Source organism: Lactuca sativa, chromosome 2 (genome assembly GCF_002870075.4).
Source record: "Lactuca sativa cultivar Salinas chromosome 2, Lsat_Salinas_v11, whole genome shotgun sequence".
NCBI lineage: Eukaryota > Viridiplantae > Streptophyta > Magnoliopsida > Asterales > Asteraceae > Lactuca > Lactuca sativa.
In genome coordinates this window covers 141,153,317-141,170,319 of record NC_056624.2, presented here as the reverse complement: position 1 = coordinate 141,170,319, position 17,003 = coordinate 141,153,317, and the positions used below count along the sequence as shown (strand labels likewise).

General features: G+C 35.9%; 1 protein-coding gene and 1 long non-coding RNA gene across 2 annotated transcripts; both read right to left on the bottom strand.

Moving 5' to 3' along the window:
- Window positions 1-8,927: 8,927 nt before the first annotated feature.
- On the bottom strand, window positions 8,928-13,920 carry LOC111917479 (uncharacterized). The gene is made up of 8 exons (XM_052768946.1): window positions 13,837-13,920; window positions 13,486-13,756; window positions 13,125-13,342; window positions 12,731-12,822; window positions 12,617-12,636; window positions 10,302-10,354; window positions 10,147-10,197; window positions 8,928-8,987 (listed from the first exon to the last, which is right to left on the bottom strand). Exons 1-8 carry the CDS (start codon window positions 13,918-13,920, stop codon window positions 8,928-8,930), a joined length of 849 nt encoding a protein of 282 aa, XP_052624906.1.
- Window positions 13,921-13,952: 32 nt separating this feature from the next.
- On the bottom strand, window positions 13,953-15,219 carry LOC128125892 (uncharacterized). Its single transcript, XR_008229988.1, has 4 exons — window positions 15,102-15,219; window positions 14,846-15,025; window positions 14,614-14,711; window positions 13,953-14,134 (listed from the first exon to the last, which is right to left on the bottom strand). It is a non-coding gene; the product is annotated as an uncharacterized LOC128125892 (long non-coding RNA).
- Between the last annotated feature and the right edge of the window lie 1,784 nt (window positions 15,220-17,003).

Genomic DNA, 17,003 nt, shown 5'->3' with positions numbered 1-17,003 from the left:
CTCACACTATCAGGCATAACCTAAACAGGCTATCCTACTGCTGTCTACTCAATTCTAGCATGCAATATTCATAGAGCTGTAACACATAAGCAGGCACATAAGGCATCCTCCTACACCCTTAGTCCTATTCTAGCATGCTGTTCTACTAAACTGAAATTGAACAATTAACTTGTATGGGTAATTTGGGAGTACTTACTTGAGCTCGGTTGACCGCATGCACACACCTCTATCTTAAAACAATTCTTTTCCTCCTAAGTGTTTTCAAAATTTTTTTTTTTGTAAAAACATTTTATTTAAAAAAAATCTTTTATTTCCCCGTAGTTTGAGTTCAGATACACCCGAGAGTGTATCCGAATCCCTCAAACCAGGGCTCTGATACCAACTTGAAACAACCCAAAAATACGGCCCAAAAATTTTTGTTTTTAATATAATCAAAACTGAAATCAGAGCATCATGTAATAAAACCATACGTGCTGTATTCCAAAACATAGTAAAATACTGTGCGGAAAAACTGTATCATGCTACATCAGATCAAACATCTAAATCAATCCCAGGCTAAAGCTGAGGCGGTGGTGTGTGCGATGCCGTCATCCAGAGCTCTTCCCTTTGCTTGCGGAAGTACCTGAAACCAAAACTGAAACTGTAAGCACGAAGCTTAGTGAGCTCCCCCAAACTACCACATACCATACAATAACACATAAACACATATTGGGCCTTGCCCACTGCATCGGGCCGAAGCCCGGAAACTGCATCGGACCGAAGTCCGGAACTGACTGGGACCTTGTCCCCTGCATCGGACCGAAGTCCGGAACTAACTGCATCGGACCGAAGTCCGGAACTGACTGCATCGGACCGAAGTCCGGAACTGACTACATCGGACCGAAGTCCGGAACTGGCTGGGACCGTGTCCCCTGCATCGGACCGAGGTCCGGGACTGACTGCACATAGGATAGCATATCATAACCATTTATATTGCATACTGCATCGGGCCGGGGCCCGGAACACAAACACATACACATAGCATATAAAACGTGTCTGAACCACGAAGGCATCAAACATACGAACTACTACATCGGGCCGAAGTCCGGAAACTACTATTAACTGGACGGGCCAGCATTGTGGCCTTAGACCCGTTCCTACAGAAAGGAGACTCACCTCGTAAGCTAGCGGATGAGTGTGTGGCTCGGAAAGCTAACGGCTGCTGCTCCTGAATCTCCTCGGCTACAAATCCATAAACACACTCAATCAATCACTAGCACTATACTTAGGGTAAAATGACCCTTTTTACCCTTGGTCAAAGTTGACTTACTCAGGGCTGACTCGCCGAGTCGGGATACCCGACTCGCCGAGTCCTAGATTCCCCGTTCAACTCTTACATGCTGTTACTCGTCGAGTGTGGCATCGACTCGACGGGTACCCTCTGGATCCAAGAACTCAGATGATCTTCATCCGACTCGCCGAGTCAGATGAACAGACTCGACGAGTTGTTCTTAATCCTTAAGGAGATTGCCTTGGACTCGCCGAGTTGTATGAACAACTCGCCGAGTCCCTCCATTACTGAGTCTACTCTTAACTCGCTGAGTCCACTCCCTAACTCACCTAGTCCACTCGACACTGAAGAAACTGGAGAACTCGGGACCCGCGACGTGACTCGTCGAGTCGTTCTTCCGACTCGCCGAGTCGCCGCCATGCAACATATTTTTACTCGATTTCTCTTGAATCCAACACATGCAAATGATAGATCTAGGTCCATTAAGCTGTTTTACCACGTAAAGTTTCCAACTTTACGTGCACAACTACATGAATGAGGGAAATAAGGCTAAAATATGCACAATAAGGGTAGATCCATGGCTAATAAGCAATGTAACCCCAAAAAGACAGTGGATCTGGACTCTTCAACACCCCAACACTCAGATCCATAGGTGATTCGGCTTAATAATACAATCAAGCAAGCATAGAGTTTGGAACAAGCATCAAATAGCCCTTAAAAGAGCTCTAAGGGAAGTTTAAGCATGAAACCAGAAGGGGACTCCGAAAATACCTGAATAAGTTCACCCTTGACCTTGGATCTTGGCACTAGAACTCGTTTCCTTGCTTCCTTCTTCTTCTTCTTCTTCACTCCTTCACCAAAATGGAATAAAATCACTATAAGCTCACAAGAGGAAGGTTTAGGGTTTCTCACAGTGCTAACAGGGGAAAGTGACGAGATGGAGGCTATAATGGAGTTTAAATAGTGAGCAAACCCAGGGAGTTAGGGTTTCACCCAGACGGATGGACTCGCCGAGTCCAGGATATGGACTCGTCGAGTCGCCGGCTCCCGCGTGCCCAAGATGCGCGACCCGACTCGGCGAGTCAGGCTAGAACTCGCCGAGTCCCTCTTGAAAACTTAGCCCAAAACAAATTAATTAACATACCGGAAAACGGGTCGTTACAAGTCTTTTGCTACAATATTTCTTATAATTTGCCATGTTCTGATAATTCGAATTATGAAAAGGGATGCCATAATCATAATCGAATTTTAGAACACAAGTGATGTAATCATTACTAAATTTGATTAAAATCTCACAATCTAAGCTTTTAGAATTGAAATGAAGTATAATTTCCTCTCCCTTAATTATAACTAAACAACTTTTTCAACCCCTGCAACTTCACGAATTGAAACTTTTGTTTTCTATAATTATCATTGCTAACATGCCATATTTACCATAATTAATTATGCTCCCACTAGCATAATAATTATTATCTTACCAGCATAACACTTATGTTCCCACTAGCTCTGATACTTACTCAAAAATTAACTGGACTTCTACAAATCGATGCTTCATTGACCTTCATTACCAAAGTTCAGATTTCTGATATAAGATGATTCGATAAAACTTTATCTAAGCTTTTTAAAATCACACACAATTCCTTAGATAACTCACATGTGTGTCTAAACATTTATGAAGAGGGATGCCATAATCATAATGTTTAGACCTTTTGTCATTCTCACAATTCAAACCATGAAGAGGGATGCCGTAATCATGATCAAATTTGAGAATGCAAACATCACTATTGCTATCTCCTTAAAATCTTCTTAGTGAAAGCATTTCCTCACCATCATTTTCATGAATCGAAGAGAAACCTTATGACACTTAGATTTTATGGTGTATGTGTTCCTATCCATGTGAATTTGTCAAAACCATAATCACAAGACAAGGTTAGTGGTAAACTCAAACTCATATGGACTGGACTTGTTCAGTCTTAATTTCTTGCCACCTGGCAGCACAAGGGCCTACCATTGCTTCCAAGTTGTTATGCACACAACTGAGAACTCATTGAACTCGCCTACATGGTCAATTTTACATAGTCAAGACAAAAACTTAACACAATTGGCCTTAGTTGGTCTTTGTTTTACCCAAAACATCACAACTTACCAATTTCAAATGTACATGAGTAGAAAACATTTTACTCTTACATTTAATAAGTGTTATAAACCTTCTTTAAGATATGTCACTCAAGTTACAATCTTGGAGTGTGACTCTAAGAATTGTTTTGGAATGAAGTATGACTCATCTTCTTGATTTAACCGCTTCAGCAATTCATGACTCCTCTTCTTAGCCATAAGAAAGCACTAAGATGTCCTTAGAGGATCAATTGTGATATGGTTTCATAATCATTAAAATGATCATAAAACATGATACTAAAGTACTCTCCCATCTTTTCAGATTTGAGAAACTTTTATCTTTCTGCCTAATTTGATTCTTCTCATTCGTTCTGCCATACATTGAAACTTTTCCAATGTTTCAGAGTTACACTTAAACTTGTAAGTGTAACCATATTTACTAAGCTTAGTAAATCATGATGAACAGTCTTATCGATCTTTGTGGTGGACTTGAATAGTTCACAAGAATGTGTACTTGATCCCTTAGTCCTTCACTTGACTCACATATACATGTGAACAAGGAATTAGTCTTAATTTTCCAAAGATGAAAATTGTCATTCATCATACAATACAACTTGCAGGATTCCAAGTTTTTGTCCAATTTAAACTTGGATGATGAGAGTCTTTCCTTATTTGGTAAATTTAGACACTACCACAAATGAAAGAATCAAATTCATATTGCTAGAAACATACAAACATCAATTTTTCATAAATGCCATTACAAGGAGATATAAAACAAAAACAAAATTTTATTTATTTATAAAATGCGGAAATTTTTTTCCTTAGAATGTAATTACAAGTGAAAAACTATGCTATTACATATTTCCTAGCAATCTATCATAATTCCCAAGCAGTAGCTCAAAAATCCGATCTTCGAACCATGCGATTGAAATCCATCTTCGTGATTAGATTCAGCATACTCTTCTTTTAAGCTTCCTTCCCTTTGCTTGATCCTGCCAAACATCAAAATGCAACCTAGTCACATCATGTATTAAGAATCAATAGTTACAAACTTAAAAGAGTTAGATAGTGTACTTACCTGATGCAGAGTCAAATATTTTGTCTCTACTTTCTTTTAGATCTTTCAGGTAGTCAGGGTAGCTTCGCTTCCAATGTCCCTTCTCTTGATAGTAAAAACATACAGACTCTATGGGAATGGTATACAAGACTGTCACGGACTTAGCTTTTCTCTCTACCATACGGTAAACCGGGTTGGCCATGGCCAATCCCTTTCCATTGGGAAGAGAAAAGTTTTCTGGACTTCCAATGGTACCATTGTCAATGTCCACGGAAGTTTGAGAAGTAGATCTTCCACCCAAATCAACTTTTCCAGTGCGCTAAAACATTGCTAGTTCAGCAACAACAAGCAAATAGGTAAGATCAATAACGGTCATGTCGTGGTCTGTCACATAGTAGTCTTTAATGAACTCACTATATGACTCAGGAAGTGATAAAAGAACCCAGTCAACAGCCAACTTCCTTGAGACTTCGACACCCAACACTCTCAGTCTGTCAATATGTTACTTCATCTCCAAGACGTGAGTACACACAGGCCTTCCATCTTCATGTTTCATTACAATTAGGGCTTGAGTGACCTTGAATTTTTCAAGTCTTCGAGCTTGTGGGTCAGGGAGAATAATTGGAGGAGGTGGAGGAAGAGAAGTATGATTTCCATGATCCAACTGCGGGACATCATCTTCATTAGGAAAGCTTGTTCCAAGGGATTTGGGAAGACCATAGTTGTCTGAACCAGACATCTACAATGGGAGAAATTCAAGTTAGTTGATTTAAGTCCTTAATATGACACCGAATATGAAATATTAAGGCTAGGACCCAACACAATATTTTATAACTTGGAAGAGGGATGTCGTAATCCAAGCTATAAAATATTTGAAGGTAGGTAAATGACGATTTATCAATTTCCACAATGAAAAATGAAATTGTTCATTATGTTTTAATTGGATTGAAACTCCTAGATCCTTTGAGAATCATTGGACTATTCAATGCCATGTTTAAATCTCGATTGTGCCCTCTCAAGTTTGTGACTGGGATGTCGAGGATCACAAACAAGGTGTGAATAACCATGCAAATTAACTTGGTACTGTTAACTTTATCACCTAATCGATGTGCCGGTTAACCACATGTGCTCCACCAATCTATGATAAACATTAAGTTACCCTTTGAGACTCTTACGAGTCCATGTTAGTGTGCCGGTTAACCACACATGCTCCACCAACAACTTGGTAAGGTACAAAGTGTAATTTCATGGGTTAGCACCGTATTCACAGTTTCCTAAAGTAACTAAGATTGGGAATTTATAAGTGTTTATTTACTTTAAATTTATCATTATACTTTTAATGAAGGGAGAATTAGAGTCCTATCCTACCCTCTCCACCAGTCAAGGAAGTGGTGGATGAGAGTGGATACCCATTAAACTTCCATTTTAAAGGCAGTAACCTTATACCTCCCTTATAGACCAACTTCGTGAATGAGGCATACTAATGGTAACATTGACTTTTAATCTTTTATATATATATATATATATATATATATATATATATATATATATATATATATATGTATATATATATATATATTAAACCTATAATATTATAATAGTATAAGGATTGAACATTAAACTATTTAAAAATTATAGGGTTCGGAACTAAAGTATTGAAAAGTGTAACTTTACAAATTCCAAAGCTTGAGGGCAAGTTTTGAACAATTCAAAAACTTTTGGAATCTATAACATATGAGTTTAATATGGCTTTTAATGGCAAGACTCTTGAAAATCCATAACTCGAGGACAAGTTATGGATGTCATAAAACAATTTATGGGAAAAAAACTCTTCAAAACCATAACTCATGACTTTTAAAGACTCATTAACAAGAAAGATTTTTGGTTTTCCATAACTTGAGGACAAGAAAGACTTTTAAAGACTCATTAATGGCCATTTCGATAATCTAATAAACAAGAAAACATGTCAAGAAAAAACTATGATCTAGATTAAACTCATATAAACAAGACAATTCAAATCAAACAATTTTCATGTAATTAGCCTAACCATTAAACTAATACAAAACATGAAACTTTTGACAATTATCTTTTGAATTGGATTAGAATGATCATTACCAGATCAAAAATAGGTTTATAAGTTCAAAAATAGCTTAGGGTAATGATTCTAGTCCAATTCCAACCTTAAAAGTCGAAAATATGCACTCGGGGCCTCTTACTCGTCGAGTGTATGAACAAACTCGGCGAGTTGGTCAGATTTTGTCTTGGACTCGGTGAGTCCACCAGTGAACTTGGCGAGTCCACTGTTTAGAAAGCCATATTTTTGATTTTTTTCAACAATTGCATCAAGTATAATTGAAAACCAAGCCTAGGCACTGATACCACTGATGGGTTATGAGCATTCTAACACTCCCATGGTGTGCATGCAACCCTATGTCACTTGGATCTATGTTTTCACCATATACATGCAAATATACAAAATTCCAAAGCTTCATCCTAACTAGCATATTATGGAGCAACTATACTATAAAAGCCTAGTAAGATAACATACCTTTTGATGGAGCTTGAAGTCTTGAACCTTTAAGAGCTTAGCCCCAATAGTGTGGAAGCCTCAAATTGAATAACACAACACCACCAACAAATGGAATAACTTGAGAAGAAGGTTACTTCAGTTCTCACCATGTAAACCCTAATGTGCATGACTTTCCATTTCCTTCATGATCCATGGGTTTTAACCTCCATGGAGTATCCATGGGTTACCACATGGGCTAAGCCCAACATGAAGGACAATGGTTCACAAGACCACATATATAAGAATGAATGATTTACATATTCAATCCCCATATATTTAATTAGTCTCTTTTGATCACAAAATTAATTCCAAATTAATTCTTGATCAATACTAATTAAATAATATGATTTCATATTAACATATTAGAGCTTATATTATATTAATATAAATCATAAATAACATTTTGTCACTTGTCTATCCAGTTTTTTCTGATGCTATGCAACCCAAATGGACCGTGCTACTCTCGGGTCGAGTACATACCAATAATAGTTATGGGCTTAGACATCTAATCCAACAATACCAACTAGAAAAGTTCCATTGGAATGTAGAGGGGTCGGATCTCCTACCATGAATGACGAAGATCTAGAGTATATTTCTCAGGATGGGTGTGATTGGTAAACACAAAGTGAATTATGCTACGAAGTTGTTCAAACGGCAAGAAATTGAATGATGGGAATCCCGAGCACGGGATGGACACAATTTATAATGACCATGATTAGAGAGTACCAATTAGAGGATTGTGTTAGAAAGCTAGAGAGAATTCCCTACTCTTAAGGTATTAAGAGTTAATCAAGAATCCAGGCTACAATACAACCGATACCTATATAAAATATTAAAATTTAATACACATGTAGATTATAAAAGTTAATATTAAAGAGTGAAATAAGAAAATACCTTTTGCCAATTGTCATTGCAGCAATTCAATACAGCCCATACTTGTATAAAATATTAAAATTTAGCTTGGAGCCATACTCTAGACAAAAGGATAACTTTGAAGCTCCCATAAACTTACATACCTGTTTTCAACTGAATTTTTGTAAGAAAGAAGAATATGATTCAAGTTTCCAATATAAAACATAAGCTGACTTTTCCTTTTTTTTTAGATTAAGTTTCATTTGGATAAATGATTTCTAGAAAATATTAGAAAACAAGGCACAATTGGAGAAATGGAAGAAAAAGAAATAAGGGGTAATGTGTGAAAACTAAAAAGTTAAGCCTTGTATTCATTAAGTAAAAAAGAAACAATATCTTACTAGAGATGTGAAGCTTGCTATTAGAAATTATTTTTTAAAAAATGTTTTTTTTTCATTTAGTATTTTTATAGAATTGAATGAAAAAATGATACCTGGTGGGTGAACCTTCTATCAGGACTACGAAATATACGTGCCAAACCAAAATCTGCAAGTTTTAGTTGTCCACAAGGTCCTATCAACAAATTATTTGGTTTCATATCCCTAAAAATAATAACAAAAACAATTAAATTATTATTATTAATTACATTTATAACATTATTAGCAACTTGAAGAAACACAAGCCACCAACACAAGCAAGGGTTATTTGGTTTCATGTCTCCACATCTCCAATAGACCTTGAAACACAAAAGCCATCAGGCTAGCATCTCAGAGGACCAATATGTCATGACCATGACATAAACAAAACTCATTTTATTAAAATAGATTTCATTAAAATAACAAGCCAAACAACAAATCATTAACTTCAATTGATAAAACTTAATTTAAGTATAAAATAGATTTACCTAATATGTTATGAAAGGTCAAATGTTTCAATTTTTCTTTGTACTCTTCAAGTAGGTTCCCCAAGAAACAAATCATTAATTTCAATTGATAAAAATTCATTTTAGTTGATTAAATCAAGTTCCATATACTACATACATACCTCTTTCCCACCAAATGAGCTCATGCAGCCCTAGCCTCATCTGCAACTACTCCATCAGCAAACACAGCCGCACGCAAGGCCTACAAACACCAAGCACATTAACTCATAGATTTACCATTTTTTTCATAAAGGTTTGAGATACTTGCAGCAAACAATAAAAAAATGAAACCAGAATTAAACTTGGATGTTGATGGTAGGAACTCCCATTTAATGGAATGGTGAGAGATCATTATATAACACAAATCAACAAAAAAGATATTTAAGCTCAAAAACTTTTTTAGGCCATGTAAGTCGCATGATTTCTTCACCTCCATATACACTACTAACATGCAAATTCCCATCTAAATAAATGTTATCCTTCCATAAATCAAATTAAGCCTCAAATCATGGTGCAATTGACATCATGTTACATGCTAACCTGTAATTTAAACAAATAGCTGATGTCGAAAGCTAAATCTCTAATGAGCCATTTACCTAAGGTTAAGTTTCTGAAGATTCAAGATATAATACTAACAACTTTAGATCAACACAACTCAACACCCTACGGTTTCCACCTTAACAACTAACTGCACGGTTCCAATGAGTATCAATAGCAAACGAACAACCAAAACAACTCTATATGATCTAAGCAAATGTTAAAATGTGCATCAGGTACCAACTTAAAATACTGGAGTAGAGAAAATCAGTACCTGTAAGACAATAACAAATAGGAAGCCTTTTGAATAAGTCAATATCAATGCAAAAAAGGAGGACTAGGAAAGTATACCTTAGTGCAATCGGAGCTAGGGCTTGAAAGGATGAAAAAAATTACGAGTAAATGTTGTGAGGTATTAGAAGTTGTAATGCCATAAATCACTGACTCTTGGATAGAAGTAGCTAGAGGAGGTGTGAAACTGGGGAGGGTAGACGGTGGCGTGCTGGCGATGGTGGGCGGAGGTGAGCTTGTCTCAAGGAAAGTGGGTTGGAAGCGAGAAAGAAAGTGCGTGATAAGATGGGAAACCGGGTAGAACGAAGAAGAAATCCGGTGATGACACGCATGTTGTTGCCTTTATGGATGACAAAAACCGGAAAGAGAAGGTAGTGGAAGTCAAAGTACGAGTGGAAGAAGCAGCGTTAGTCGATGTGGGTAGAAAAAGATGATTGCATCAAGAAACAATGGAACGTGCTCACTCTTATTGCAAGACTTGATCGCTTCCAATATCTAGATTTATAAAGTCAAGGCGAGTTTATTCTCCTTACCTCTATTGCAATTAAATAATAGCGGATGGCAACATCAATATTTCTCTTTTCCTGTATAGAAAAAAAATGCAGTGAGCAAAATATATTATGTAATGTTGTCATGTTTAAAAAACAGCAGAGAAGAAACACCAGAAAACACAGTAACAAATTAGAACCTTCAATGCATTTTCCATATTCCCATAGCACTCTTTTGCTCTCTTGCTAACACCTGTTCCAAAAAAAACCGAATCATTTTAATTTCTTTATCACCCGATCTAACTGGTCATTTTGTTTTGCTCTAGAAGAGTTTACATTGCCCATAACTTGGTGTCATGAGAAATTTTGTAAAAGAAACTCTCGAAATGTTTTAACTTAATTTTAAGAATTGTGAACCTCTATGAAGAAATCAAAACCACAGCCGATCATCTAACACACCAAGTAGTGACTTATAATTTCAACTACTTAATTCTCAAGTCTAAAACCCTAAATGCATAAACTTCCAGATTACCAGACAACCAAAAGTTGAAAGAAAGTTGCACAAAAAAACAACCAAACCCTAGGCATTATCATATAATCTAAACTGTAAACAACAAAATAAAATTAAACCTTCATGAATTCCAAGTCCTTGCGACAATTTAAGATTGACGTTAGCCGATGAAGGATTAATTTCTGTTGATGAAACAAACGAAGATTGACGGTGATGATCGCCATTATTATACAAAATCCTAGTATCCTGCTGCAACAATTGTTGTTGCTTCTGCTGCTGAAATTTTTGTTGTTGAGCTTGTTGGATTAGGTGTATAAGCCCATAAATATAATTGGTATGTACTTGACTCGAGAGTAGCATGGTCCATTTCGGGTTGCATATCACCAAGACAATTTGATAGGATGGACTTTTGAGAAGAGGTTATTTATGATTTATTAATATATTATAAGTTCTAATATATTGATATGAAATCATATGATTTAATTACTATTGATCAAGAATTAATTTGGAATTAATTTAGTGATCAAAAGAGACTAATTAAATTAATGGGGACTAATTGTGTAAATTAGTCATATATATATATATATATATATATATATATATATATATATATATATATATATATATATATATATATATATATATATATATATATATATATATATATATATATATATATATATATATATATAGTTTGGGCTTACGATACTTGATGGACTAAGTTTATGGAAGAATCCATAAAGAGTTAGCCCAAGGCTATGGATTAGGGTTTACCATGAATCCTACAACTATATATATGATGTCCCATAACCTAAATTCTGCTCTAGATGTTCTAAGAGTTCATGGAGCCGATTTCTAGTGCAAGACTACTCTCTCTCAAGTCTTCCTTTGTCAAAGGGTGTCTTGTGAACCGTTTGAGGCATCACACTTGGGTGCTAAGTTCTTAAAGGACAAATACATCAAGCTACAATAAAGAGGTAATTATTCTTACTATATTTTATGATTCAAGCATCAAATCCTATGCTAGTTGTAGGCTTATGCTTTGGATATTTCATTGCATGTATAATTAGAGAAAACATAGATCCAAAGCACTAGGCTTGTATGTGCACCATAGGATGTTGTAGTATACAATACCCTACAGTGCACTACTAGAAAAAAGGCCTTTTACGACGCTCATTGCGCGTCGTAAAATGCTCAGACGACGCGCAAATGCGTGTCAAGGAAGGCCCTGTCATAAAGAGAGACGACGCGCTTTTGCGTGTCGTCTATAGACGACGCGCAATTACGACGCGCATTTATGACGCGCATTTACGACGTGCGTTTACGACACGCAATGCGTATCAAGGAAGGCCCCGTCATAAAGGAAGACGACACGCATTCGCGTGTCGTAACCTTACGACGCGCGTGTTAATGACACGCAATGCGTATCAAGAAAGCCCCTGTCAAGAAAGGCCATGTCATAAATGAAGATGACACACATTTTTGCGTATCATAATTCTAAATGTTTTAAAAAAAATATTATATTATTGATTTACTAATTTTCAAATTAAATAATACATTAAAAATCTCATAATACAAAATAAAATACCATAAGTAACAAAGATAATTCATTTCACTAATATGTCAAATACAAATAATTATTCCAATATTGAGTAATTGTAATAAAATAAATGAACTCAAGAGAAGTAGAATTTATATACAATCGCATTATCTAGCTTACTATGTGCTAACAACTCTCTGGGTGTTTGCTTTTGCTTGAGTTTTGTTTCCTCCAAAGCTTCTAGCCATGCCAAAGTATGAGTCTTGCTTTTGCTTGAGTCTTATGCATGTCCAAATCAAGTAAAACATTGCTAAATTATATTCATCAAGTCCTTGCTGTGAAGTCTTAGATAGATGCTTAACTGTAATATCCAATCCTTCTAGCAGGCCCTAGAGATCAACCTGCCAAATAGTACACCAAATTAATCAGAAGCTGAGATGCTACCTATAGGACAATCCAAAAACACAATAAATCCATGGACTTACTGTGGATCAATAATTACATACACCAAAGTAATGAAAACAGATGTTTGTTGGCCACACAACACACATAACAAATGTAGCAGAAATGACACATACCTTCTTGGAACTGAATTGAAGTCACGACAGACGAACATTGGAATATCTGCACTTGCAATTATCTTTTCCAATCCTTTTAACAGTGTGTGAACCTTCAATTTTCACATTTATATAGTTTTTAAGTTATTAAACAAGAAGAAAAAGTGTATATATACAAACAACAAGAGACACTTATCTTCTTTGTTGTCATTTCTCTTCGACAAAATCTACACTAAAAAAATGTGCGCATGTATGTTAATGTCAAAATTCCTATGAGGGCAAAATGGTCATAATAATTCGGAACAATCCGGAAGAGTATTTTTGTCCGAGTGGAAAGTGAATCTTGATTTTATACATTTATATATATATATATATATATATATATATATATATATATATATATACACACACACACACAACACAACACAATATCAATGTATGTCAGTGTGTGTGCTAATAACCGAGAAGCTAAATAGCTTCCTAACATGGAAGATAACATGAAAGTAGCAAAAATGAAACCATGTGGAATGTCTTCACCATTTGGGCTTAAAGCAGGTGTCCATAGAAACACAAAAGTGTACATTGAACCCTCGAATAAAGATTGTATTGCACCCAATAATGCTATCTTTTCATCTGTTTTTACACAAAAAAAAACTATTAGGTCCAAATTTAGAAGGCAGAATGATATGTATGCATAATTACAAGATTGCCACTTTGGATTCTTCATGCTTCTCCTGTATATGTATGAGAGAGAGAGAGAGGGGGGAGAGAGAGACCTGATGCAATTGCAACAGCAGCACCCCTGAATTGGGTCATTAGATCTTTGCTTTCTGATGAGTCACCATAATTTTTAGTCCATGATGATATGATGATGGCCATTCCAATGGCAAGAAAGATTGAAGCTGCATCAAATGGAGCAACAGGTCCCATGGCCAATGAACCAACTAAAAGATTTCCAAATAAACCAGCTAAAATGGCAACCAGTCCATTCCCAAGAAATATTGCCTTAGAGAATGTAATTGATAGCCATTGTTGCTCAAAACCTCTCTATAGATGCATCAAAACAAGAGCATTAGAACCATACACAATATAAAGGGTGTATTTAGAAATGTAATATTATATCTCACCTTGTTGTGTTCAGCAACAAGCCATGATTCAAAGGCTGAAAAGAGGAGAGAGGTGGCAATCCCTCCCAATATACGCCACACCATTAGAATTTTGTACTGAGGTGAATGCTTGGTGATGCAACTCAGAATGTAGGTTATGCAGTAAGTAATTGAAGCTCTTTTTCCTTCTCCTTGTCCTTCACAACCCCATTTTTAACAAGTTCTTGCTCTTCTAAGGTTGTTTTCTTTGAATTTTGATCCTTAATTTTCACCTTTGATTCAGGTTCCTTTCGTGACAGATCTGGTAAACTTTTCCTCACTACATATTACATAACAAGATTTGTAAGCATCTATCTCACTAACAGTTGAGTAAGGAAAACTGAAATTTGCTTTGTACTTTATTTTTTACCCATAGCAGCAACCTACTTACATACGTACGTCTCCTTACCAATAATAGCAATGTATTTGATTATTATTTTTTTACTTATAATAACACCTATAAGTTATACCTACCATAATAGCAATGTACTTGATTTTTACCCAAAATGGCAATGTTGCATTTTCTACATATATATACAAGCATTTTAAGTTATCTACTACATAATACTACTATCTGTAAAGAAAATATAAGTTTGTTGCTACTAAAAACAAGCTATCAAGATTAAAATCCAACATTGCTATATTGTTATTATGGGTAAAAATACAGTATAATGCCTATATTGGTAGAAAGAGTATAGTATGTTGTAATTTCCTGCAATATGCCCTTAAAAAGAAGGGAAAAAAGTACAGCAGAAGTACTTGGAGGTCTATTTTTGGCCTTTGCAACACGTCAATTTGCTTTTCCATCATCAGAACTGCTACTTCCACTTTCTGTTTCATTTGAACTCCCAAAGCTCCTAAAGTAAGTCCACTTTTACAAGTTACAAATACAATATTATATGAAAAGAGATTTAAGTTTTATATATATATATATATATATATATATATATATATATATATATATATATATATCAAAAGCAACTATTTGGACCTTCTTTTTGATCTTTTGCCAGACAACCGTCTCTTTTCTTTCCGTTTGTTCTTACGCTGTTTGACTTCTTTCTTTGTTGATCTCTTCTTCCTCCTGTTACCACCAGCAGATGAACTTGAAGAATCGGAATCAACTTCTTTCTTTCCGTTTGTTCTTACTTCACAGTTTTTTTCTTTTTACCTATAAAGAAAATGTAACAATAAATTATATAATCAAATAAATGTTATTCATGGTTAATAAATAACAACAACAATACCTTTTACGGGTTCCACCACATTATTCTTCTTATCTTCAATAACTTTGCCAAAATCCACAATTTTTACCACACCAGAAGGTTTTCCATCATTTGTTCCAGATCTTATCACAGTAACACTACATATAAGTAACATTCCCATTAAGACATTTCCTGTAAGGAAGAGACTGGATAACACGAAAAAGAGAGAAACGATTATGAGAAACAGATATACATACCTTCTGCCTCCTGATTCTATCATTTTCTTCTTCCAATCATGAGATTTTGTTCTCCAACTCATATGTGTAAGCCTGTTAAACAATACAACATTTTCTCATCACATATTTATAAAAGGTAAAATGAGAAAGAATGCATGAGTTTAGTATCATACCTATTTTCTTGCTCGAGAGCGTGCATCAGATTCCCTATAAACGGTCTTACAGTTCAATGAAAGTTAGAAAATCTCAGGGTGCCTTGTAAAGATTCGTCTAAAACCCTAACAATTCTTTTCTCCATTTAACTCACTTTATCAAGATTTTAAGAAGAGGCAGGCAGAAATACGACTAAAATTACAACATTGGCTATCTATGGAGGGTGAAGGATTAACAAGAAATTACTCGACTAAATCTTCAAAAGCTTCCAAGTTTTGTATGAAATTCATGATTGAAACTTGGAGATCCCGAATTTTGATAGCTCTGTTCCAGAGGATTAAGAGAGATACAAGACAGAGAAAGCCCTAAAAGAAATTGTAGAAGATTTCAATTCAATATTGATATGGCGATGTTGGGATGAGAGAGGAGAAAATAGAGCACAATCGAGATTTATATAGGTAAATGGAAATAATCTCACCTGAACATCGGGAATCACTCTAACTTCAGCATTCGCAGTGTGGCTGCAGATGTAATGGTGGCAAAGGGGGATTTATGGAGAACAGATGAGAAATCTGTTGGAGAATTGGATGGAACTGAATTCGAAGCCGTAATCGCCAAAATCAATGAGTCGTTCAGTAGATGGTGATGAAGAAGAAGACCAATCGGAAGGACCGATGAAAGAAACAACAACTAGGTAGAAGGATGACCAGAAAAAGGCGTGCGAGCATCTTCATGTTTCTTCTCTTTTTGTCTCTGTCTCAGAGGGAGACTAGGGCTTGAAATTTCTTGATCTTAGAGTGACACTAGAGCAGAGATCTGATGAGATGATTAACAAGTAAGGTCAGGAGAAAGAAAATGTGTGATGCGAGGGGAAACCGGGTAGAGCAAAGAATGAATCCGGCGATGACAAGCATGTTGTTGCTTTTATGGATGCCAACAACCAGAAAGAGAAGGTGGTGGCGGTCGGAGTACGAGTGAAAGAAGTAGCGGTAGTCGTCGCCGATTACGGAGTCGATCCAACTGTCGATTTCATCAGATGCACTCTGAACTCTTAGAGATGATGGGGTTCGATGGTGGTGGTCGCGGTTAGAAGGAAGTGAAAGTCGATCGGAGAAGAAGGGGTTTGTAGAGAGAAAGAAGGGAGAGAATGAAGTTGATTTGGCGGGTGTAGAGAGTAGAGAGGAAGAGGAAGCGGGTGTTCAAAATTTTGGGGGATTTAGTTTCCCCCCTGAGTCCCAAAAACGCGTGTTTATTAAAATTATAAAGCGACATTTGTAGAGGACGCCCTTTTTATTATAGGTGCCCTCCGTGTTTTTAATATTTTTACATGAGACACTAATTTAAGGGCACTCAGTAATGCGCGACCTAAATCCTTAAAATTTTTGAAGAGATGACACTTTTTTAATGTCGCTCTCTAATGCGTAACATAAATCAAAGAGCGTCGTGTTTTGCGCGTCGTAAAAGGTCTTTTTTCTAGTAGTGGTGGTATCAGAGCATGGTTTGTTTTCTATTATATTTGATGCATGGCTTAATTTTCAAAGGTTAAAAAATCAAT

Excerpts from the sequence above, each read along its gene's own strand:
- LOC111917479 (XM_052768946.1), bottom strand. The coding sequence starts at position 13,920 with ATGGTGTGGCGTATATTGGGAGGGATTGCCACCTCTCTCCTCTTTTCA. Across the intron at positions 13,343-13,485 it reads TGCTGTTGCAATTGCATCAG|ATGAAAAGATAGCATTATTG; the intron begins GTCTCTCTCTCC and ends GTGTAAAAACAG. Across the intron at positions 10,198-10,301 it reads ATATGGAAAATGCATTGAAG|GAAAAGAGAAATATTGATGT; the intron begins GTTCTAATTTGT and ends TTTTCTATACAG.